Source organism: Coccinella septempunctata, chromosome 4, assembly GCF_907165205.1.
Source record: "Coccinella septempunctata chromosome 4, icCocSept1.1, whole genome shotgun sequence".
Taxonomy (NCBI): domain Eukaryota; kingdom Metazoa; phylum Arthropoda; class Insecta; order Coleoptera; family Coccinellidae; genus Coccinella; species Coccinella septempunctata.
The window spans coordinates 24,875,866-24,900,867 of NC_058192.1; the positions used below are offsets into that span (position 1 = coordinate 24,875,866).

The window sequence follows — 25,002 nt, forward strand, 5'->3', positions numbered from 1 at the left end:
CTGGTTAATGTCCCCAAAATGGATAATGAAAACCCTAAAGAGATTGTTCATTCCATTGCTCAAGTATTGGGGTGCTCTCTGGACGAAAATGATTTTACAGGATATAGAACAACAAGGGACCCGACCGCCCCAATTTTGGTCAGGTTTGGTGATATTAATGATAAAAAGCTTTTACTGAAAAAGTACAGGGAGAAAAAAATATTAAAAACAAAAGATATCAATTTGCCAGAAAATAAAGATAAAAATAAATCTAATATTTACATTAATGAAGACCTAACTCCTGACAACCAACATCTATTCTATAAAGTCCGAAAATTCAGGAAGGAAGCCAAATACATGTTCGCCTGGACCTCCGAAGGCAAGATATTTCTGCGTAAATCTGAAGAATCGAGAATTATTTTGGTTGGTTCTGAAAGAGACATTCCGGCTTTACGGGGCTGACCGGGAATTTTTGTTCGTGTTTTTTTTTTTTTTTTTTTTTTTTTCATGTTGGGGTAAATATGTTTTTTTTTTAGCTTGATTATGCCAGGAAGTGAAATTTCGGTATATTATCAAAACGTTAGGGGTCTAAACACAAAGATGACTGAATTTTTTTTGAACACGTTGATCAATGATGGAACAGACTTGTTTGTTATAACCGAAACTTGGTTACAGGGTGACACATATAATAATGAACTCTTTTCAGATAGTTATTCGGTATATAGAGGAGATAGAAACATTAAATTAGCTAATAAAAAATGTAAGTCTGGTGGGCTTCTTATAGCAATTAAAAAGAAGTTTAGCTCACGCTTAATTAATTTAAATATTGAGAGATCGAATTTTGAAATTGAATGTATTGAAGTTTTCCTCACACATTCTTATAAGTTTTACATTTTTGCTGTATACTTACCGCCTGATAGGTCCACTTTTGAAAATTATGAATTATTGTTTTCTTTTGTTGAGTCTCTGCCCTTTGCATTAGTGAATGACTTCGTTATAATTGGAGACTTAAACATAACAGAACTTAGTCAATATTACAATTTTGGCAAGTCTACTAGAATAGTAAACGCACTCCTCAATTTTCAGGGTCTTTTTAATCTTACACAGTGTAATTCTGTTTTAAACAACAAGAATAGACTCTTGGATGTGGTGCTATGTAGTGAAGATGTTCACTGTACAGTTTTAAGACATGAATCTTCTTTGGTAAGGGAGGATGCCTGTCATCCTGCTCTTGATATAATCCTTTCATTTTCTTTGACACAACCAAAAAAAATTAATACAAATAACTGTCCTGCTTATAACTATGCAAAAGCAGATATACTGCTGATGAAAAACCTGCTTTCACAGGTTGACTGGGATGTTCTTAAGCATTTTTCGGATGTAGATTTGGCATTTGATAGATTTTATAGACTTGTTCTTGATGTGGTGATGTTTGTGTTCCAAAAACTATTTCCAGAGCATTTCTATATCCTCCTTGGTTCAGTAGTGATATAATTAATAATATAAAACAAAAAAATAAATATCATAGACTATATAAGAGGCATTTACTAAGTTGTTACTATGAAAGATTCAATGAATTAAGATCCAAAATTAAAAAAGATATTAGAACTGCTTATAAAAAATATTTGATGAATGTAGAAGTAGAACTTCAAGAAAACCCTAAAAAGTTTTGGAATTTTATCAATAACAAAAAAGATATCACTAGGATACCAGGTGAGATGGAGTATGGGGGTGAAATCTTATCAGACGGTTCACAAATAGTAAATGCATTTGCAGATCACTTCTCTAAAAATTATACAAGGCAGGAACCGGGTGGTTTAGATAATGTTTGCAATGCTGATCATGGTGGGTTTTTCCATATAAGTCAGATAACTGTGGAAGATATTGAAGAGGCTATTCAAAATTTGAAACCAAAAAAAAGTATGGGTCCTGATAATTTACCGGCATGTGTAATTAGGCAGTGTGCAGATATTTTTGCGAAACCATTATTCATATTATTTAATTTATCCTTGAAAACAGCTAGTTTTCCGACATGTCTTAAAACAGCCTTCATATGCCCAGTATATAAAACGGGTGAAAAAGAAAAAATAGTGAATTACCGGCCTATTTCTATCATTTCAAATATTGCAAAAGTGTTTGAATCGGTCTCATATAAATATATTATGTTTCACGTGAAGAACAAAATCCCAGTTCAACAGCATGGTTTCACTGCTGGTAGGTCTACATCATCAAACTTGATCGAGTTTGTTGAATATTCCTTGAATGCCTTTTCTAATCATTCTCAAGTAGATGTGCTTTATCTGGATGCAGTTAAAGCCTTCGATAGGGTACCCCATGACATTATATTGTTTAAGCTTCTGCATATACACAATTTTTCACCTCATTTGGTTTCTTTTTTTGGTTCTTATTTGGGTGGGAGAACTCAGTGTGTGAGGATAAATCAATTTTTTTCTGAAAACTTCGAAGCCACATCAGGGGTACCACAGGGTTCAAACCTTGGGCCCTTGTTGTTCCTTCTTTATATCAATGATATTGTTGATGTTGTGACTTTCTCTGAGATGAGTCTCTATGCTGATGATGTGAAGTTATATAAGATTATTAGAAATCCTAATGATGCAGAGGAACTGAGGTCTGATTTGGATAGGGTTGTGGCCTGGGCTAAAAGAAATAAACTGACATTTAACAGTGCGAAATGTTATCTTGTAACATTTTCTAGAAAAAAGGTGGACCTTATCTATAATTATGCTGTGGACGGTGATCCCTTGACTAGACTCGAGAAAATCAAAGATTTAGGTGTATTATTTGATAGATCTTTAACCTTTAATGATCATATTGATGAAGTAGTTAAAAATTCTTATAAGATGCTTGGGTTCATTTTGAGGAACACTAGAGAGTTCACAAACTTTAGAACATTAAAAATCCTATTTGATTCATATGTTATATCTAGACTTGAGTATTGTTCGGTTGTTTGGAATCCTAGTTATTTGTGTCAACAAAGAAAGATTGAAGGTGTAATCAAGAAATTTCTCAATAATGTTAACTTTATATTACGTAAGAGTAAAAATAGTTTTAACAATAATTTAAAAAATTATCATTTAATAACACTAGAAAATAGAAGATTTATTGCTGAAATAGTTTACCTACATAAAACTATCACAAATGAAAATACTGACAGTGCTACACTTGATAAATTACTTTTCTCAGTACCGAGGATTAATGTGAGATCTCATTCTACATTCTATTTACCTTGCCCTAGAACAAATTATATGAAATTTTCTCCAATACATTCAATGTGTGATAAGTACAATAGGGTTCAGGATGTATGTGATTTGTTTTCGCACTCAACATCTCAAATAAAGCGAAAACTGTATGACTACTTCTATGATTCAATAATTGTAACTTGAGAGTTCAAACTTGATTTCAATTTTTTTTTTTTTTTGTTTCATTCTTTTGTTGATGATTTCAATTATGTATTGTATATTCAAGAACCGTAATGGTTAAAATTGAATCGGATTGATAATTATTAGTGTACAATTGTTATTAGTAATAGCCGACTCAAGAATCGGAAACTAGAATACTTGTATTGTGGAATCTGTATGAGTTGTATCAATAAATAAATAAATAAATAAATAAAACTCGTCGAGAACTGTGGAAAATACCTACTAAGAGCAATCTTGTTTGCTGATGATTTTTTATTAGCCGTTACTGCGGATACTTTGGAGGAACTACAGGTGTTGTGCGATTTGTTGGTTCATTGCTTCGTTGAATGGTGCCATGTTAATGCTATCATGATAAATGTGAACAAAACCGAATGCATTTACTTCTCCATTTCGAATAATGATAGTACCCTTGTAGTTCGACATTCAGATTCTGTCATTGCATCAAAGAACTGCACGAAGTTCCTAGGTATCAATATCGATAGACACTTGAAGTGGAATTCACACGTTGATGAAGTATGTAAAAAGCTTAAGGGAAATCGGCCACCGAATGCGAAGTTGAGCGAAGCTGTGCTTTTTCAATGCTAAATCACGAGTTACGTCACTCGATTCGTAGCCTGTCAATTATATTAGTACTGAAAATGCTCAGCTTCGCGCAACTTCGCATTCGGTGGCCGATCCGCCTTACAGTTCTTATTATGCTTTAAGTCGAGTCAGGTATCTGCTTCCCTTGTGTTCACTTATGAATGTATACTATAGTTTAGTATTTAGTCACCTATCGTATATCATGTTATGGGATATTGGTAGAGTCTTTATTATTAAAAAGAGAATTTTGCGTATGATATTCAACGTGTCTCCACGATCCTCTTGTAGACCAGTTTTCCTGGAAAATGGGAATGGCTTCCATTTTCATATTTAGATGTTTGGTTTTTGCCAAGGAAAATGAGGATAGTCTTGTAAAATTGTCAAGCTTTCATTCCCATAACACTAGGAATAAGAAAATATTGTCAATTCCCAAACATAGAACATCAAAATTTGAAATGTCATCTAAGTATCAGTGTATTAAGATGTTTAACCATCTACCTAGTAACATTAAGTCGCTCAATTCAGTTAAATTTAAGAAAGTTGTTAAGTCTTTACTTATAAAGAAGTGTTAATGAGTACTATAATGATAGTTTTGAAAATGTTTATTATTTTTGCATTTGTGACTTGTCCTATACATACCTTGTTATGTCTCAAAGGATCAATAAATTATTTATTTATTTATTTATTTATTTATTTAAATATATTACATCCAACAGGCACATGCCCAATTACAGGTGTAAGTTACATGAAAAAATTATCAAAAATGATAAATAACGGAATCGCCGTCGGCATAAAAAAAATAAACAGCAAAAAAAAATCAATTTCAATCTTCTATTAGGTAATACAATTTTCTTCTAAACTGATTTAAGGACAGAAAAAAAACATCTACTGAAGGGACATTGTTCAGGCTTCTACACATCGACAAAACAGGACTGTGAAAATGGTGCTGTGAACTTGGGACACTAATCCTAAACATTAAAATAGATCTCGATGCAAGTCTAGGCACGTTGAAATCTAGAAGAGAAAGTAACGATGCTGAGTCAATATGATTATTGATCAATTTATATGCAAAAGTAGCATCAGCAATTTCTCTTCTTTTCCTCAAACTGGTAACATTAAACTCCCTTAACAAAGACTGATGGTCCGGATGAACAGGATAGACATTATGCTTCTTAAAATACAAAAACTTCAAAAACTTTCTCTGAATAGACTCCAACGCTGTAATGTATTTATTGTGATATGGATTCCACACCACACTGCAGTATTCAAGCTTGCTACGCACTAAGCAGAAATACACCGATTGGATAGCTCTTAGATTTGAGAATTCCCTGCAGTTGCGCAATAAAAAACCCAAAGACTTATAGGCACCGCAAATGACATTTTCGATATGAGGACTGAAAGACAGCCTGCGGTCGAACAAGACTCCCAAGTCTCTAGTTTCAACAACCCTTTTCAAAGTTTTACCCTCAATGGTATAGTCGAACTCAATAGGTGAAAGCTTTCTGGAGTAACTCATTACTTGACATTTCTCTATATTTAAAGGTAATTTGTTTGATGAACACCATTCAGACAAGCGCCGGATATCGTCCTGCAGGATGACACAATCAGCTATACTGACAATTTCCCTAAAAAATTTAAGATCATCTGCGAAGAGAAGTCTTAACGATACTAAAATATTACAAACGTCGTTGATAAATATGAGGAACAGTAGCGGCCCCAGGTTGGAACCCTGTGGAACTCCAGAACTAGCTATAAAATAATAAGATTTCACTCCCTCATATTCAACATACAACCGCCTGCCTTCCAAATAAGACTTCAAAAGCAACCGAAGGTCGACAGAAATACCGAACCTCGCCAACTTTCTCAAGAGCTGTTTATGGGACACTTTGTCGAACGCTTTGCTGAAATCAGCGTAAACTACATCAATTTGCCTGTGATTATCCAGTGAGCCCGAAATGTACTGAGTGAAGGTGCAAAGATTCGTGACCGCGCTCCTCGACCGCATAAAGCCATGTTGGGACTCTGATAAACTGCTGTGCACATGTGGATAGATCAGATCGAAGAGCACAATCTCAAATAACTTTGAAAACACGGATATAAGTGTGATGGGCCTGTAGTTTCTGACATCTGCAGCCTTGCCCGATTTGAATATGGGACAAACACGTGAGGTTTTCCACACTGTAGGAAACAGTTTGGATCTCAATATTATGTTGAATATAAGTGCCAATGGATGACAGAACAAACTAATGTGATTTTTGACTACACTAGCGGGAACATTGTCAGGACCAATGCTCAGCCTATTTTTAAGTTTTCCGGATGCCTTGAGTATCTGTTCGCTCGAAATCTCTTGAACATGCAGATATTTAGAGGGATCCATCAAATGATCTTCCTGATCATCAACACCGACATCCGAACCCTCATCCCCTGAACTCTTATATACACCATTGAAATAATCTGCAAAAGCATCGAGAATTGATTTTGGGGTATCGAACCTTTTATCCCCATCAAACATTACTCCAGGAATACGGGTTTTATTATTTTTAGAATTAAAATATGACCAGAAATCGTGCGGACTTGTCACCAAACTATCTTCAGATTTTTTTATGAACTCCGAGTATGCAGAACATATTTCTCTCTTAACAACCCGTCTCATGTTTCTAAAACGTTCAAGATAAAATGAGGATCTTCTTTGATTATACATTCGACGGTGATGATTTTTTTTCTTTATATTAATGATAAGATTTTTTGTGTACCAGGATGGATACTTGCGTCTGTTACGAGTTTTGAGCGGACAGCATTCACAGAAAATATCCTGAATTTTCGCATTAAACTGTTCACAAGCTAAGTCACTATTAGAAGTTGTAGTCAAAAAGTCCCAATCCGTTTTTTGAAACAGTTCCTCAAATTTTCGGTCATCGATTTTGCGGAAATTGAAACGTTCAACACAAGAGAAAAATTTCACCTCGGATCGATAGTCGATGCCCAAATTCACAGCAAGACTCGGGTGATGCGAGTCATCCTTGATTAATGGTTCGAAGTCTTGTACTACCTCACATTTCAAATTTTCAGGTGCAAGCACCAGATCCAACAACCTGCCATTACAGTTTTTTATGAAATTCTTTTGGTCGAAATTACAGAAGTTTACAAATGATTCATATCTGAGTACTAGGTTAGATGACTCGTTAGTTTCGTAAAAGTTTTGCAATTCAGGAATATTGAAATCACCCATAATAACGGTATTGTCGATGTGTTCGAAGCTTTCTAAAAATTCAAATAGTTCATCATATTTTATATAATTGGTTTCAGGAGGAATATACAATAAAAGTAAATGAATTGACATACTTGGCGAAATAACCAACTTGGCACAAATAACATCAACAGATTGCAGAGGACATTCAACGTCGCATAATTCTGATTTGTAGTAATTACTGTCAATGGCAATTATAACACCACCCCCACGACATCCGTATGATCTATCTTTACGATATACCACAAAGTTATCTGGAAATAGTTCTGAACTTAATAAGCCGTCTCTTAACCAGGTTTCGGATAATGCAAAAATTTTATAATCACTAGCCAATACGTTCTTTAAAAATACATGAGTTTTGGTATTTAGTCCTCTGCAGTTCTGATAATATACAGAAGGACTATCACTGAGAGTTACACTCCACTTGCTGGATGATTTGACCGGTTTTTTTTACGTATTACAGGAACACCAGTTATATAGCCCACAAAAATATCTTGCTCTCCATTGTTTTGACGTGCCTTAAGATCATTCCAAACTTGATGATGATATTCTCTCTGATTTGGTGTTAGGTCTGCTCGAATATTGACATTTTTGTACACATCATAGTTCGCAAGTTTCTTTTTGTTCTTCAATACAAGAGAAACGTTATTAACATCCGGAAAATGAACTTTAATTGGACGCGATTTATTTGGCTGGGAGCGTCCTAAGCGATTTACCTTAATATCCCCTACATTTACGTTAGGAATAACTTTTTTACATATGTCAAGGACATAGTTGAACTCGTTAGAAACATCATCAGAAATACCGAAAATCAAAATGTTATTTTCCCTTCTTCTTATATCGTTCACTTCAGACACAATCTGTGCGATGTTTGGGGATTCCTTCCTGAAATCATGTACTTTTTTGTGGAGTTCGTCAACATGTTCTGACAATTTAGTAATCTCTTCCGCATATTTGTGGTCCAATATCTCGATGCCTTTTTTAACTTCGTCGAGTTTTGATTCGAATTGACCTAGTTTTACGTCAATTGAATTCTGAATATTGATCGAAACTTTATTAGCCATCTTATTTATGAAATCATCATTCATACAAATCTGCTTGACCATTTCTTCAGCCAGAATTTTAATCTCTGCCTGTTGTTCTCGTGTGAGTGGCATGATGACTCATAAATCGCTTACCCTGGATATTTTCTCAAAAAAAAACACTCCTGAAGTAACTGATGTGCACACTATACACTTTGTAACTGATGGAAAAGCGTTCCTATAGGTATAAACAATTTATTCGATTTTATACGGAGAACCAAGAAAACACGTCTTGCGGAGCCGACAGCTGACCATTCATTATTATTATAAATATTATTATTATTATTATTATAAAATATTGTAACATCAAAGTTGGATTTGAAATATTCTGTGCTCTTTTTACAAAAAATGAAGAACATCATTCCACGATGTTCGATGTGGTGGAATTTTTTATTGTTGTTATTATTGAAAAATAAGAGTGTTGAACGTTTTGATATTTATTTCCGAATGATTTTCCAGCGTTTGAGAGTATTCAACAGCCCTCCACCCTCAGCATGATGTTCAATATATTTTGTGTTCTGATTAGAAATCATTAAGTCGCCATAGTTATACAGGGTGTCTGTAAACAAATGCGAAGGACTCGGGGAGATGATTTCTCGATGAAAATGAGCAGGGGTAATTCCTATAATTTTTTTTCGAAATCGACCCCCCTTCCAAGATACATCTTTTGGAAGGCGATGACGAGTTAACAGTTGTAAGTTTTTATTTATTCCGAGAAAAGTATCGACTGTATGTAAATTTTGCAGACTTTTTTCTTCAGAATTGAATATATATATATTCTTTTGAATGTCAGCAATACATTTTTAGGTATCAAACAATAAAGCATATTTATGAGTTTTAGCAAAGGTTAGTGTAACGGGGTAGGTACCATACAATTTGGAGTATGAATAGTATGATACAAGAGCTTAGGGAAAAACCTCAGTAAAAAAACCCTGTCTCCCCGTGAGTAGTGTAGTGAGGTCAAATTTGTTTACAGAATACGCTTCTAATACTGAAGGGCTTCTTTTCCATCGATATAAAATTTTTTTTATCCTCTTTCCCATTTCGAAATAATATCTGAAACAAAGAAACAGAGCAGAAAACGAGAAAAAAAAATGAATAATAAAGCTTTCATCAAAACTTATTCGAAGACTTGACAATGACTGAAGAAAAAAAATAATCATAGGTACATAACTTTTCCTTCAATTGAATGGAAAACCATAAGAGGTTTTAATTTTCAACCCTCAATAATAATGTTATGAAATCTAAAAAAATTGTGTGTGTAACATCTACTTAGTGCTTCATATTATATATAGTTTTATGACTCAGTGTTTTTTTAGAACCCGTAAAAAAAATTGAAAACTGTCAACTACCCCTGCTTATTTTAATCGAGGAATCATCTCCTTAAGTCCTTCGCATTTGTTTAAAAACGCTCTGTATATACAAATTCAATTCAATAATTCTAATATCGACTCCATTCGACATTTAGTGTTGAAGTGGATTTAAAATGGCTTCTGAGTTGAATGGTGTGGATAATAAGTTTCTCAATTGAAAAAATCCATTTTTTTTTATTTTGGGTTTTGAAGCAGCTTTTCACGGCACTCATCTCCGTTTTCATCGCAGATATGATGTTGTGCGAATGATTGTTTACGAAAACCACTCTCATGTTTTCGTTTTTGTAAAAAAAAAATTGGTGCATTCAAATTAGCGATCATCTTCCAGAATTTTAGAGTATCACCCTCAACATAATGTTCCATAAGGGTAAGCGTCCACATTTCCCCATCGTACGCAACCGAGGATCGCATTGAAATAATCAAGCGATGTATCCGGGCAGTCCGGGCAGTACGATACGTATCAGTGGACGCACTTATATGAGTTCTTATACAAAGCATTCTAAAATACGACCGATACGATCCGTGCGTTGCGTACGATGCGGAACTGTGAACGCTTACCTTAAGAAGGAATAATCGCCAGGTACGGGTACCTACTAATTATGTATTGTAAACCTGCCCCAAAAAATTAAATTGTACATTTATTATAGAAGAGAGTGGAATATAAGTGGACATTGCGAGAAAATAGATAAACAATTGAGAAAGATTTGGCTAACACTTGATACAAACTTTAGGAAGAAAATATTATTGGTCGTATGCCTATCAATATTGTGATAAAATTAGAGATTTTTTCGTCCGATGAGTTTTAATTCTACTGGCCAATAGACAGGTATTTTTTTCAATTAGTTGTTGTAGGTATCTTGATTGATGTAGGAACGACAGTTACGGCCGGTTTCATAATCAAATTTAAAGTCACTTTAAGCTTAAAGCTTCCTTTAGTGTCATTTTTAGTAGGGTTAAAGGAAGCTTTAAAGTTAAAGCGGCTTTAGGTTTGATTAGGAAACCGGCCGTTACTTCGTTTGTTCGACAAGTTTTTCCCTACATCTAGAAAGCTAATGGAGGTAATTTTCCCAATGTAATGAAACATTTTGCAGAGCGTGCAGTTATTGAACTACCATTAAACAGTCTAATTATTCCCGATTACCTAGGTGCGCCACAATTATTTAGCGCTTAAATTGGAATGAACAGCATATTTCACTTGTACATGGAAGAAGAAATGCACTATATTTCTTGTTATCGTTGACCCCGTTGTCCCTTAATCTCAATGTAATAATGAGGCTGAATCTGGTACAATCGTTAGAAATTAACGACTGAGAAAATTGACGATTTAATAGATGTTAAAAACTAAACAATTATGTGTTATGATTATCACTAATCAGCAATCGAATCCACTTTGATTTTGAACGAGAATGTCGTAAATTCACTTTTAGAATAGAAGAAATATACAACAACAGACTTGGCATTCTATATAACAAATTCATTTTCTCAGAAGAAAAATATTTGGTAACAAAATCCTGAGACAGGTCAATTTTTGTTTCACTTTTACCAAATTTTTATGCATTTTTGAAGGATTTTTGTTGCACCCTGTGCCATCCCCATCAACCTTCAAAATTTTTTTAATAGGGAAAGTGGGTCATGTGGTACTTTTTTGGCAAGGTCTTTGTATCTTCTTTACAATTAAGGTAGAAAATCAAAAAGTGTTGTCGATTTCACCCCTCTCTAGCTATGAAGGATGAGTGAGGAAATTAGTTTCAGGTGCATCCCTATTCGAAAAATACCTCTGCAAAATTTCATTTGTTCATCTTGGTCCTACTTTGAAAAAATTCAACAAATCCATAACGAATTATTCATCTCTGAAGCAACGTAACTCTTCAACGAAGCGTTTCTAGACATACCTCCATAGGAACTTTTCGTCTCATTTTGAGGTTTTGAACCTATATCCAAATTAATTTCCAGTAATCCTGGGACACTCTATACAGGGTGCTCCAAATAAAGTCGGCACTATTGCCAACTCCGTTATTATTGATGCTACGAATTCGGTTAAATGGGCAAACGTAGTATTTTTGATGGTCTTCTCGATGCCGAAAACAAAAACAAAATGGAACACCCTATACTTTATCATGCATTTCGATTCGTAATAACATTCTCAACAACAAAGCTCATATCACCTCTCTTCCTAAAGTTGAAAATAAGCGACTTATGTGAACATATTTATTTCAAGCACTAGTACGTACAAAAAATTCATTCATAAAACCTCATGATTGTCCAGACCCTCAATTAACAATATTTTTTGGGTGTTTGGACAATCATGAGGTTTTATTTAGAAAAAATATCATTTTATGAAATACATATTTTGAAAACGCGACTGACAATTTTTTGTTTGTTTTCGGCATCGAGAAGACCATTAAAAATGCTACTAGTTTTCCCATTTAGCCGAATTCGTAGCATCAATAATAATGGAGTTGGCAATGGTGCCGACTTAATTTGGCAACACCCTGTATATCACTTTTTGTGTAGAATTCGTAAGAATCTTTCTGTCAATCTAATTGGCAGACGCCGACACGTGAACGCCATCTGCCGATAAGAATGTTCTTTCCTAGGTCATATTTCTTAGGAACTCTGCGTAAACCCAACATTAGGTACATTGAGCAACCAATATTTCGAGTTGTGTGATTCGAGCCCTAATTACATTTTTTTAATATTTTCAACCCTCAGAATTGGTCCAACAGACTGAAAGAACAGATGGCGCTCTTATCTATTTCATCTTCAGTAGTCGAAAGAAACCACAACCATGATTTTTCATCATGAAGATTATGAATCTGACTGGATTCAAATAAAAGTTCATTCCGAACAAAAAAATTACTAAAAATGAGCCAATTAAACCAACTTCTGTCAAGGCCTTCTCGGAATAGTCGGAATTTGCACTTACAGATCGCATGGCCCTAATTTTAGCCCCTACGCAGGACGCGTAATTTTCGCCTCATTAATTTTGACCGTTGTTTGAACTCGGTCCTAATTCCAGGAACAGCCTAAACGCTTGTGTTTGTCACTGAATCATTAATATTCGCCATTGTGTTGCTACAGAACTAAATCATTTCAATAGCAAGGATTCTTGGTGCAGTTTCGATGCGAAAACATCTTCCCAGCGGACATTCTCCCAAGAAACTTCGATTGCCATATAAAAAAATTGGGTGAATTGTACACATAGATTATTTCTACATTTAGTGGTTATCCGAAGAAATACGAATTCCTCTTGAAAAAAAAAAACATTAATAGTTTCTGAAACAATAACTTGAAATTAAGACGCTGAGACACGTTAATTGAGTATGTACAGGATGATTGTTTATATCTTACTAGAAAGCTATCTTACCTAATATTGGTCTTACGAAAACGTTCAAATACGCAAATGTGAAGTATTTTTATGAGCATTCAGTACTAGGAAATGCAAAAAAGGCATCGTAAACATGGTGTTTTTTATGGAACATCCTGTATTTTATTTCCTTAATCGCTTTCGTTTTTTATGATTTCAAATATTTATTTCGGTTATCTTTGTCAGTTTCCGAAAAAGCTATTATAGATTTTTCGTCTGAATCAAAGGCAGCTGTTAAACGCCACAAGATAGTAGCCATGGATAGTAAAAAAATTAAATTGTTTTGTTTGACATGATGATGTACATTACTTTTTATTCATAATATGGGGTTTGGTATATCAAAAATGATTTAATCTGAGGTAGAAAGAGTTAGGTTTTATAAAAACTAACGTTTGGCGCGTCGTTAGTATAGGCAACTTCACTGTTATTATGAATGAAAAGAAATGTCAATGTCAATTTTCTACGAATATATTTCTTTTATTTTCTACGGCACAATTTCCAAGTAATTCTGCATATGTTTTTGTACTTATCATCGGTACTCTAAAACTAGTTACTGAGTTTCAATTCTATAGGATAGATATTTTTCGAATTTTGAAACAAGAGTTTACCTCGGAATTGATCTAATCAAGTTAATTTCATAAAATAAATTCCGTAAACGTTGCAAACAGCCATAAATCAATCAATTCAATTTATTCACGGAAATTGACCACGAATTCTTGGTCAATGAGTACCCATCTCGGTTGTAGCACGATCGTTTCAGACCATTTTCGGTTCAAAATTCGTAAATTACAGATATTTCCCGGAATGATCCACCTCATTCGTTCCTACCAAGTACCAAGAAGCGCTCAAAAGCGGACCAGAACGGTTGAAATCATGAATAAAACACCAGAGCACACAAGGCGCGTGTATTCTTGATGGGAATTTTTTTTAGGGCTAAGTGAAAGTGATTTTTATTAGGTAAGCCAAAAATAAAACTGAATGGATCGGAATTCCAAACTGGGATGGGATCTTAATGAATTATTCAAATGGACGGTTGTAAAACTTGTTTTCCAAATGTCAAAACTTCAATACAGAATAAGCAAAGAACTTGCAGCTCTGTAATAGTTTGCCTAAAGCAGAAGCGGCGTTTGGAGGAATTTTATTTCATCAAAAGAGAAGAACTATTTATAAGGGCTAGAAGAAAACGGATGACACGATGTTACTCTTTTCAGAGAAACAGAGAATGGTGAAAACCGTAGCTTTCTACGATTCTTCGTTTTTGAATTATTGACAAAAACTGTGATTTTACTTTTTTACGTAGAATCCACTGACGAGCTCAACATAATTTTTTCATTTCGAATCATTTGGCAAACTCTCGTTTTTTTTTATGTAAACTTTCATCTTTTTTCAGTGAATTCTACATATAAAAGTGCCTAAGAAGTTAGTTTCAGATTTGTTATTTCAAAGACAGAAAAGTTCCCGACTAATTTACACTTTTTTAGCGCTGTGCTCTTTTATCATACATTCATACGGATATATTTCGTTTCCCCTCTTGTTTCCATGCTCTGAACTTTAATATTCGGCATTTTACAACCTACCAAAAATACATCAGTGACACTGGAAACAGCGCAAACTAAGCCTAGGCTAGTATTTCAATAATTAGGAATTCCATTATTATTTTATGCTATGAATAAACGCACCGGTGACAAAAATAGCACCAATATGTTTTCAATGACATTCACGTTACAAATAACTGTTGGGTTGAAGATAAAAGTGAATCAGAGTGACGATTTTTTCAAGGAATCGGATTTTTCCGCAAGTAAATTTCGAAGGAATTCCCGTTATGTTTGTTGAACGAACCGCTGTTGTAATGCCAACTGTATTGTGTCATACGCACTTCCTGTTTGCTGGACAACCGCAACACTATACGGGTGGCGCTAAATTGAGAGTGAAAGATCTTTTTCCACTATTCATATGCTAATACAAAGCCAACTCTGTTCTGTTCAGAGTTATTATAATCGCATTAGGTTAATGCTTCCTACTGTTGATATCTCCCTAAACGAACGGAACGTACGTACATGTTTTATTCGAACAAACGCGTTCTCATTATAGGGAATACCTCTTCAATGAGTCGGATAAAACATCAATGAGTCATTTCGCTTCCGATGATTTGTGCACGAGGAAGTGAAGAAAGACTGATACGTACCTGATACAGCACGTTCAATTTAAATTGAAAATCAAAATGAATGATCTGCGATAATAATTAACCTTCAATTCGAATTTTTCAATGTTTCATAAACTGTTACCAACAATGATTATTAACGTCTAACTAGGCGTTAAATGCGACTCACTAGTCGCCTTAATTACAATCTCTAACCCTGATGAAATTGCAGCTTCAAAGGCACCACCATTCAGTGGTAAAGTGGTGAAGAGAAGAAAATTCTGTTTCGACCGAACCAACTCCATATGCATCTTAAAAATAACAAGACTCCAGATCACCTGCAAAGTCTGTAACGGTGTAAATCTGATGACACGATATGTTCAAACTCATTTTGTGCTGACACCCTGGTTAAAGATTTTTTCGACGATTTTTTGCTCTCCATAAGCAAATCGAATTTTTGTCCCGAATCTGATCACACCACAATTTCAGGCTTCTTTAAGGCTTATTTATATCCCCAGTTAAATTTTTTTGCTGCTTTACAATCGTTGAAGGTTCTTTTAGTTTAAAGTTTATGATATTATGGTCTATTATAAAAGATAAAGAAAACAACAACTACAACTTTAAAGAGCTCGAATGTGCTATAAAAAATGTTCTATAAAACAACTTTTGTCCGCAAATGCTTAGTTTTCCAAGATACGGGGCGTTGAAGTTCTACTTACGAAGAGTTGAATCTTGTATCACGTCTCAGGGAGGTCATTTTGAACATTTGTTGTAGCTGTGAGCCTATTTTATTTATTAGTGTTATTGTTCTGGTTTAATGTTGTTGTATTACATAGTTTTTGATAATGTATTGAAGGAAAAAAAAATACGCTTCACGATGTTTTTTTGCATAAAAACAGCGCTCCATAAGAAAAAAGGCAGGAGAAATTTTTTGGTCACGAATTGAACGAAAAATTCAAAAATGATTGTTAGTTTGAAATATCTCAGTGGTGTACCCTTTTCTCTTTGAAAAAATTGGGATCATTAAACATATATGCGCCAATGATGAACATGAAATTCTCAATGGCATGTCAGGAAATGCATAATACTACCTCATGAAAACCACCAAATTTCATTCTCATATCTCAGAACAATAAATAAAAAGTCAGTTTTTAAGTGAAACTTCACAACGTATCTCGAAAAACGAAGCATTGGCGGACAAAAGTTATATGGAAAATGTAATTATTTTTTCTTGCAGAACACCTCCTGAAGTTTGACTCACTTATTCACAAACACCCTGTATTATACTTAATGGGGAATTCTCCTCAATTCGGGTTATCACTGCATATGCAAGTTTAAACTGAATAATTATGAGTTTCATTCATGATTTCTTCAAATTCACCGCGGAAACTTTTCAAAATCATCCTTCAAATATGGGGTTTTAAAATTTAAATTGCTTTGTGCGGAGTTTACGATTTGGCAACAGCGCATACAAGACAATGAAAAGAACAATGTCCGATCAGCTTATTCATAAAATAACAGCTGTTGATCTACAGGCGCGTGCTTACTGGCGAGCTTCAACTGCAACCGGCCATAAAAATCCTTTTTACGATGTTCCTCGTTCGTCGCAGATTTCATAGACAGCCATCTTTGTCTATCTCATCAAGATAATGCATTTGTTGTCCTTTATTATCAAGGCATATTTCAGTCGATGTTGCCAGCTTGTGCAATTCTCACAAAAAGCTTTAAACTTTAAATACCCATTTTTATTTTTCATTTTTAATTTAAGTGCTTAAAATAATTGTTTTGGGAAACGGTTGAAATGGTTATTACAAAATGTGACGTTTCAAAGATATTTCATAAAAATACATCATTTTCGTCAGAAGGAGTATTCCCTATTGGGATTATCTTTGTTGAATCTAAGGGAGTTGTAGAACGCCACAAGACAGTAGCCATCTCGGTAGCCATGGATAATAATATAATTAAATTGTTCGGTTTGACATTGACATTTCTTTTTACTTATAATAAAAGTAAAATCGCCTATACCGAGGCCTATACTTACAACGCGCCAAACTTTGGTTTTGTTTAGTTTTTATAGAACCCGACACAATATCAACTTATCAACTCTTTCTATACTTCAGAATATAAATATCATTTTTAATATATCAACTCTCAAATTATTATAAATAAAAAGTAATTTAATTGTCTTGTTATATTATATTTATATTTATAATAATTATTTAAATTTTCAATATATTCTTTTTTTTTCAATTTCCTACTATCGGTTTGCCCTTAAAATTTGGTCAAAAGCCTATTGAATTGATCACTTCTCTTCATTGAAATTTGAAGATCTTAATTAGTATCAGAATGAAATAATGAAAAGGATATCTTCCCAAATAAGGTTCTGAGTAAATGGTTGAATTTTTATTTTCGTTAAAAAAAATTCCTCAACTTGATATGGGAGCACTAAGTAAAGTGAATTTCATGTTTTCATCACTGAAAAGTAGATAATAATTATTTCTGCTAATTTACAATTCCCACACCTTGTTCTCAACAATTTCACACAAACATCAATAATTCCAATTCATCAACCTTCATACGATACAAGCGCGTTTGTAACAACCGAAAATTCTCTAGAGAATTTTCTACAGAATTTTGGCAAGAAAAAGACCAAAATTATTCTGCACAACCGAACAGTGAATTCTAACGAAAGTAAGTGTATAACTCTCGATGTAACTGCATAGAATTAAGGGGTAAATTCTCTAGAGAATTTTCGGTTGTTGCATGCGGGCTTTAGACTAAATGGATTTGAGGTAATCACAAGAAAAAATCAGTAAGAATCCATGCAACTTCGGTTCGATACTGATACTAATCCCTCCAGATTACAGAAAATTGAGTTACATGGCGACGTCATCAACGAATTTCCCAACTAAACAAATGTTTGAGGTCAATAAACTGAAACGACATAAAACCGTCAGATTACCATTTGTCATTTTCAATACAGAATCGTCCAAGACAACCTCACCTTAGATCGCGTCTCAAAAGACAGACATAATATACCTTAAGGTGAAGGGCCCCCTGTTCCCAGACCTCCCATTGTTCAATTTCCTTCGAAATCGCCGCGGAAAGGAAGTTACGATTCATCTACCTGTTCAGAAGAACCATTGTCAAGAGGGGAGCACAATAAAAAGCTATAAAACTTCAGCGGTTAGCAGGGAGGAGAGGGGATGAAAGAATATACTTGCGGAGAGGAGTCAAAATAACAATCCGCTATCCACAAATCATAGTTTCTTTCAATCGATCGAAATTCTACACACTGGTGATTACTCCCAAATTCCATATTCAAATTGAACTAAGAGCACTTCTGAATAAACATTCTGGGCTCGATTCTGGGTTATACGAGAGAAAAATTGTAACCTGGCCAAGTTTAGAAAATAAAATAAAAATAAGGAATGAAATAAATAGTACCCCTTGGCCGACGACGGTAACCACGTCATCGCCAGACAGGAAATAATTTTTTATTCTGAAAACTACAGGATAAGCCCAGGACTAAAAAGATAAACAGTAACTATACAATAAATTAGATGAAAACTGTATTTCATTGATTTTATGGGTTTTGCTGCCTTTTTTATGGTTTAAGTGGTACTCATAAGAGGTCATAGAAATTACCATTTAGAGATATGTATAGGCTCGTGTATATAGAGGAGAGTTGGTGTTTTTTAAATGGGACACCTCGGGACACCCTATATATTCTTCAACGAAGTTTTTTTAGTCGTAGATTTGTCTGAAAGCATCCCGTTACCTGTTTTTCAAAAATGTCATCCGTGTCAAAGATATGGAGTTTTTCGATTTCATTATTGAAATGGGACACCTTATATAAATATTCTTCATTTATTTAAATTTATTTCATTTCGTTTCTATTGTATAATTGTAACCAAGACACTTATCATTCAAAGAAGAATTATCTGAAAGTTTTAATTTCAAGAAGACTGCACATTACGTCGAGCATAATGTCCATCGAAACTACGAGAGAAACGCAGCATAGGATGAACTCGGGAGAACACTAAAAAGCTCATACTAAAGTAAATCTAACTATACCTAGTAATAACATACATATTATACCTATCGAAAAAAAAATCGGGGGTCCTTGAAGATTTTTCTCTTTACAGTCGAGCTTATAGTTTTAGAGCTTGAGCATCCAATTTGGGAGCATATACATACTCTAGCATATACATTACATATTATTGTCCGAGATATCGATTCTAATTGAAAATTTTCTGAAACCCCTCCTATATCTAAGCCAGTACCCCTCCAATACCCAAACCGATTAGTTTTTCATTCGTTTGTTGAGTTTTTCTTTCATCGATGTGTTGCAAAATAAAAAAATTCTGAACTTCGAACGTTAAAATGATGAGAAAGTATAGAAGGAAAATACACAGAGCAAATATCTGCCAAAATGGTGAACATTTCCGATTATCGATTATCTTGAATTTCCTTTTGAATTGATTTTTGTAATTCCCGGAGAAGATAGCACCACGGAATTTTATTTTTTTTTTAATCGCCATCATTTAAGTCTTATTAATCAATCATTTTGGTTTATACATTTTTATTTTCCAATTATTGAACAAATTGTAGGTTCTGCTGGACTTATCGAATCTTTATCAAGAATCTGATCATAATAATGTTAGGCTCTCACGAGGGCTCTCATTTGAACCCACTTGTCTATGTAAATACCTTAGATTAGGTGTCAACTCGTTCACTTTTATCACTCTCGTTTGTTAGAAAAATCATCTAAAGTGATAAATAAATTGACTTCCGATATTTCTACGTCTGAATGTATCACATTGAAACAGGATCGGGTAGTTAAAACATAAGTTGGGAAAATCAAGTTGATTTTGCTTCCTGAGTAGAAATTGTTCTGAACCACAATACCACTAAGTATCATATCTTCTCTTTGCTTGCGACAATCTCAAGCCTTGAAATTTAAGAAAGTAAAGAGATTATGCCTTTTTTATTTTATTTGTCCAGATATAAAGCCCGTTTCAACAACCGAGAATTCTCCAGAGAATTTACTCTAGAATTCATGCGCCGTGAATTCTTTACAGTTACATACGCACGTTTCTGCCGTTTTCTTACCAAAATTCGGAAACAATTCTCGGCTGTTATAAACGGGCTTAAGAGAACAAAAATTGAATATTTCCAAACATTATATCTTTATCCGAGTCTTTATCGAAATATACCACTGGATTATAATCCTTATTATAAAATCACCTATTTGGGATTGCATTTTTCATGCATAAGTAGGATATTTTCTCGGATGTTTCATATTCTCACAAACAGCAACAATAGTTGTTCACTAATTTTTGATGGTTGAAGAAGATTAAGTCATGAGTGAAGTCATAATATAAAGAGAAAATTAGAACATAATTAATTCTTTGAGAACATATTATATTAGATAATAAACATATAGACATAGAACGACAATTTCATATTCATCCATCTGAAGATACCACCCAAATTGCATGAATTCTTATACAGATTTTAACAGTATGGTAATGAAACCTGAAAATTGATATTGTATTCAATTGGGTCTTATTTCGAATTAATGCAAAATACCGAAGATTGTTTGAAAATTGGCAGTATTAGTTATCTTAGAGTAGGTAATTGAAACATTTGAAATATCAATCTACATATTTCAGTAAAGATAGCACCTCAAATGGTGCCTAAAATTACCAAAGAATTTACCTAACAAAGAGTAAGCAAATAGTATTATTACACAAGAGGAAAAAACTCATTTGAAAAAAAAATCTGGTATTTGATTGTTATCGATAATGCTAAAATATTATTGTAGATTTTTCTTACTCGATTATTCGACTTTGACTATTATTGCCATATTTCTTTTTAATTATTGGGTCAATTTCATCCAAGGTAAATGCCTCGGGTAATGCAAACACAAACATCAAACAACCGGGAATCAATCACTAGATTATTTCCTCATTTTTAAACGAAAAAGAACACGGAATTATTGATAGTAGGTACCCAGAAATATTCTTGCTTGGTCGGTATTTCCCGATACCTTTCAATTCAGAAATCTAAAGTTATCTTGAATTCTTCCTTAATAATACGTAAAGCATGAATAAAGAATGATATGAATAATGATTCATAACGTATCCACTGAAACTTCAATAGATTTTTCATCGAGTTTTTCATCCATAGTACTTAAACTCGGTACCAAAGCTGAAGAAGTTTCAATGAATGCTAAAAGAAGATCATTTATAAAATTTACCAAAAACTCTTACTAAAAGTATCCAGAGGAACACCTTGAGAAATTCTGACTTCTCCCATCATATACTCCAATACAAAGTTCATCAGTTTTTTTATTGTAAAGTAAGGGTGTTAAATAGAAGCAACTCACCTGCTATGACAGTATCACTTAGGTTGTATTTATCGCTGCATTTCGGGAAATCCTTCAGCTTTCTGTTACTCAATCTCAGTTCTCCACTTTGATTTGCTTCTTCCAATATTCTTTCTAGAGATCTCGTCAACTGAGATTGTAAATGTCCGTTTGTATTTTGTACTAACACTGCCATCATGCATTGTAAACACTTAAACCTCTTTGAAAATCACCCAAAATTTCGTATCACGTTCACTCATACTTCGTATATAAACACGATAAAATTGTAAGTAGTTAAGTACTTAGGGTTGCATAGTAATAAACGTCATTCTTTGCTGTTTGGTAAAGCAACCACCCGCTACACTCGCATCTCTTTCTCTACATGGGTGATCAACACACTGTCAACAGTCACAAACGTCAATGGATCTCGGATCTCGCCATGCGCAAGAAATCGGGGAATTTCGTTCTGAATATTTTCAAATTCCGGAAACTACTCATTTTCAACTTCACTTAGATTTAATTATATCTTATGGTTTTCATAAAAATTACTACTATCTTATTCGTTTAGGTGAGATGATGTAATGTAATGGAATATTGGAATATAATATATTATATTCCGGACCAGGTGAAGGTCTTCTTGGGTTGTCAGGTAAATGTAGCAGTGGCGTATCGATTATTTGGGATAGAGTGGTAAAAAGGCGATTTAAAATACATTCATGAAAAAATTTGTTCTACTCCGTATGAAATGAGAAGGGAAAAAAGTGAAGGAGTTTGCATATATTAGGAAACAGATAATCAAACAATTTTTAATTAAGGTAAAAAGTGGTGAAATTGATTTGATGGGGGACTTTGAAAGCCGATGTTAATTTTGCAGAATCAGTTTGAATTTCCCTTGATTCTAATCGTTGATATTGGCGCCATGATTAGTCGAAATTCGAAATAGCACTTCCACCATTCATTTTTTACAGTTAATTTTTATATCAATGATAGGTATAGCTTTTCCTATTCGCTTTTACGTCCAGTTTCATAATCAAATTTAAAGTCATTTTAAGCTTGAAGCTTCCTTTAATGTCATTTTTACGGCCGGTTTCATAATCAAACCTAAAGTCGCTTTAATTTTAAAGCTTCCTTTAAGCCTACTAAAAATGACAGTAAAGGAAGCTTTAAGCGTAAAGTAACGATTAATTCGATTATGAAATTGGACGTTAGTAGGGTTGAAGGAAGCTTTAAAATTAAAGCGACTTTAGGTTTGATTATGAAACCGGCCGTTACAGAGATAGTTCGATAAAGTCTACTTTTTAATAGCATGCAAAAAAAGTTGGACTCCCGAATTGAATCTGACTTACGTCCAGTTTCATAATCGAATTTAACGTCACTTTAAGCTTAAAGCTTCCTTTACTGTCATTTTTAGTAGGGTTAAAGGAAGCTTTAAAATTAAAGCGACTTTAGGTTTGATTATGAAACCGGCCGTAATTCATTCTCATTCTCAATTGAGAATGAGGTTTTCATTTTTTATGATCATGTGTATATGTATAAAACGTCTTCATTACGTAATGAAGACGTTCAGGATATCCAGCAAATTTAAAACGTACGTTTACTTGGAATGGGGAATTCTCCTAAATTTGGGTTATCACAGCATATGCAAATTTAAACTGAATGCTTATGAGTTTCATTCATGAATTTTTCGAATGCGCCGCGGAAACGATTCAAAATCATTCTTCAAATATGAGGTTTTAAAATTTAAATCGCTTCGTTTCTAGTTTACGATTTGGCAACAGCGCCTACTAGAAAATAAAAAACAATGACTTGTTTATAAAATAACAGCTGTTGATTTTCAGCCATCACAAGGCGCGTACTTACTGGCTACCCTCAACAGCAACCGGCCATAAAAATCCCATAAAATTTTACGACCTTCCTCGTTCGTCACAGACTTCATAGACAGCAAGACAGCCATCTTTGTCTATCTCATCAAGATAATGTTTTTGTTGTCCTTTAATTATTATCAACGCACATTTCAGTCGATCTTGCCAACTTGTGCATTAGAAACGAAGAGCTTTAAATTTTAAATACCCATTTTTATTCTTCATTTTTAAGTACTTAAAATATTTTTTTTTTGGGAAATGGTTGAAGTGGTTATTTCAAAATGTGACCTTTCAAAGATATTTAATAAAAAATACATCATTTTCGTCAGAAGAAGTATTACCTATTCGAAGTATATTTTGACATCGAAAGTATAAATAATGTAATTCAATGCAAACTCGAAAAGCTTATGAAGATCACCCAATTTGACAATATTCATTTCATCCGCTGATCAATCGGGATCTAGATTTTTTTGAATTTCGGAAGTAATTTTATCAGTGGAAAGTAAAAATTCGTTCAAGATAAAGATGTCTTAAGCGGAGAACACATAAGCCATGATTACGATCGTGAAGCGATCAAACAAACGCATCCCATGCAAATGTATTCTAATACTGCGATCATGCTATTACGATCTTTTCAGCAGAGGTATTCGGCGATCAGAATAGACAACTGTTGTCTCTGAAGTTTTATTTGTTGTCTCTGGCGATTAGCGTTCAAACGCAGCAGGTCGAGTTGATCGCAGATCGCGGTAGGAAAAATGGCTGGAAGAACTGCATATTGCATATTCTTGAACAGGAAACAACTGAAGTAGTTAAAAGTAGGCTCTCTATGACATGTCCATTCCTGATTGGAGAATATCATGAACCCAAACACTTCACCTTTTCCTTCTATAATATCCATAAAATGGAAATTGATTTGATGGGGGACTTTGATGCATGATGTGCCACTTTGGATTTCCCATTTCCCTTAATTCTAATAGTTGACATCGTAACATTCAACCATTTATTGTTAATCAATAAAAGCTTTTAGGTTCTCACAGATATCAAATTTTTAATATAAGTAGATGTTTAGGAGAGACTGTGATAACCCAAGTGAGATGTGAGGGATTGTTAAACTCTAGAACTGGATACATCATTTTTGAAACAACCCACTGAGAAGAAGATAGTTTACCTTACTGTGATATATTTTAGATATAAACTATGCGATAAAATGCAAAAAGTAGTACTTATCAATGTTACCCCAATCTGGGTGACTTTGAGAATGGGATTTTTATTTTTTATGACCAAGTATATAAATAATTCAAACTTTCTGGATAGCCTGAACGTCTTCATTAGGCATGCTTGGATCTCGACCTATTTTTTTAACATCAAAAGTAAAAATAGTCTACTCTAACGATTTGTTAAAATCAGCTGACCGTTCGTTGCCGTGGGACAAACAAGATTTTCCCTCAATTGATTCCCATCAATACAATATTCAAATTCTAAACTAATGAAGAAGATGAAAAATTACTCTGCTGATCGCTTCGTCTAAAAGTGCGTCCACCTTTGAATGCAATCAAA

At 33.9% G+C, this 25,002-nt stretch overlaps 1 protein-coding gene across 3 annotated transcripts in view; it reads right to left on the reverse strand.

Annotated features, from left to right (window-relative positions):
- LOC123312350 (leucine-rich repeat and calponin homology domain-containing protein) overlaps positions 1-21,984 on the reverse strand; it is an 88,490-nt gene extending 66,506 nt beyond the window's left edge. For 2 of the 3 annotated variants that reach the window (XM_044896728.1, XM_044896727.1), the window contains exon 1: positions 21,605-21,984. In XM_044896728.1, coding sequence (XP_044752663.1) covers positions 21,605-21,782 — 178 coding nt within the window. In that variant the 5' untranslated portion in view covers positions 21,783-21,984. The remainder of the gene's footprint in view (positions 1-21,604) is intronic. The other variant, XM_044896729.1, reaches the window with a different exon arrangement.
- Positions 21,985-25,002: the final 3,018 nt, after the last annotated feature.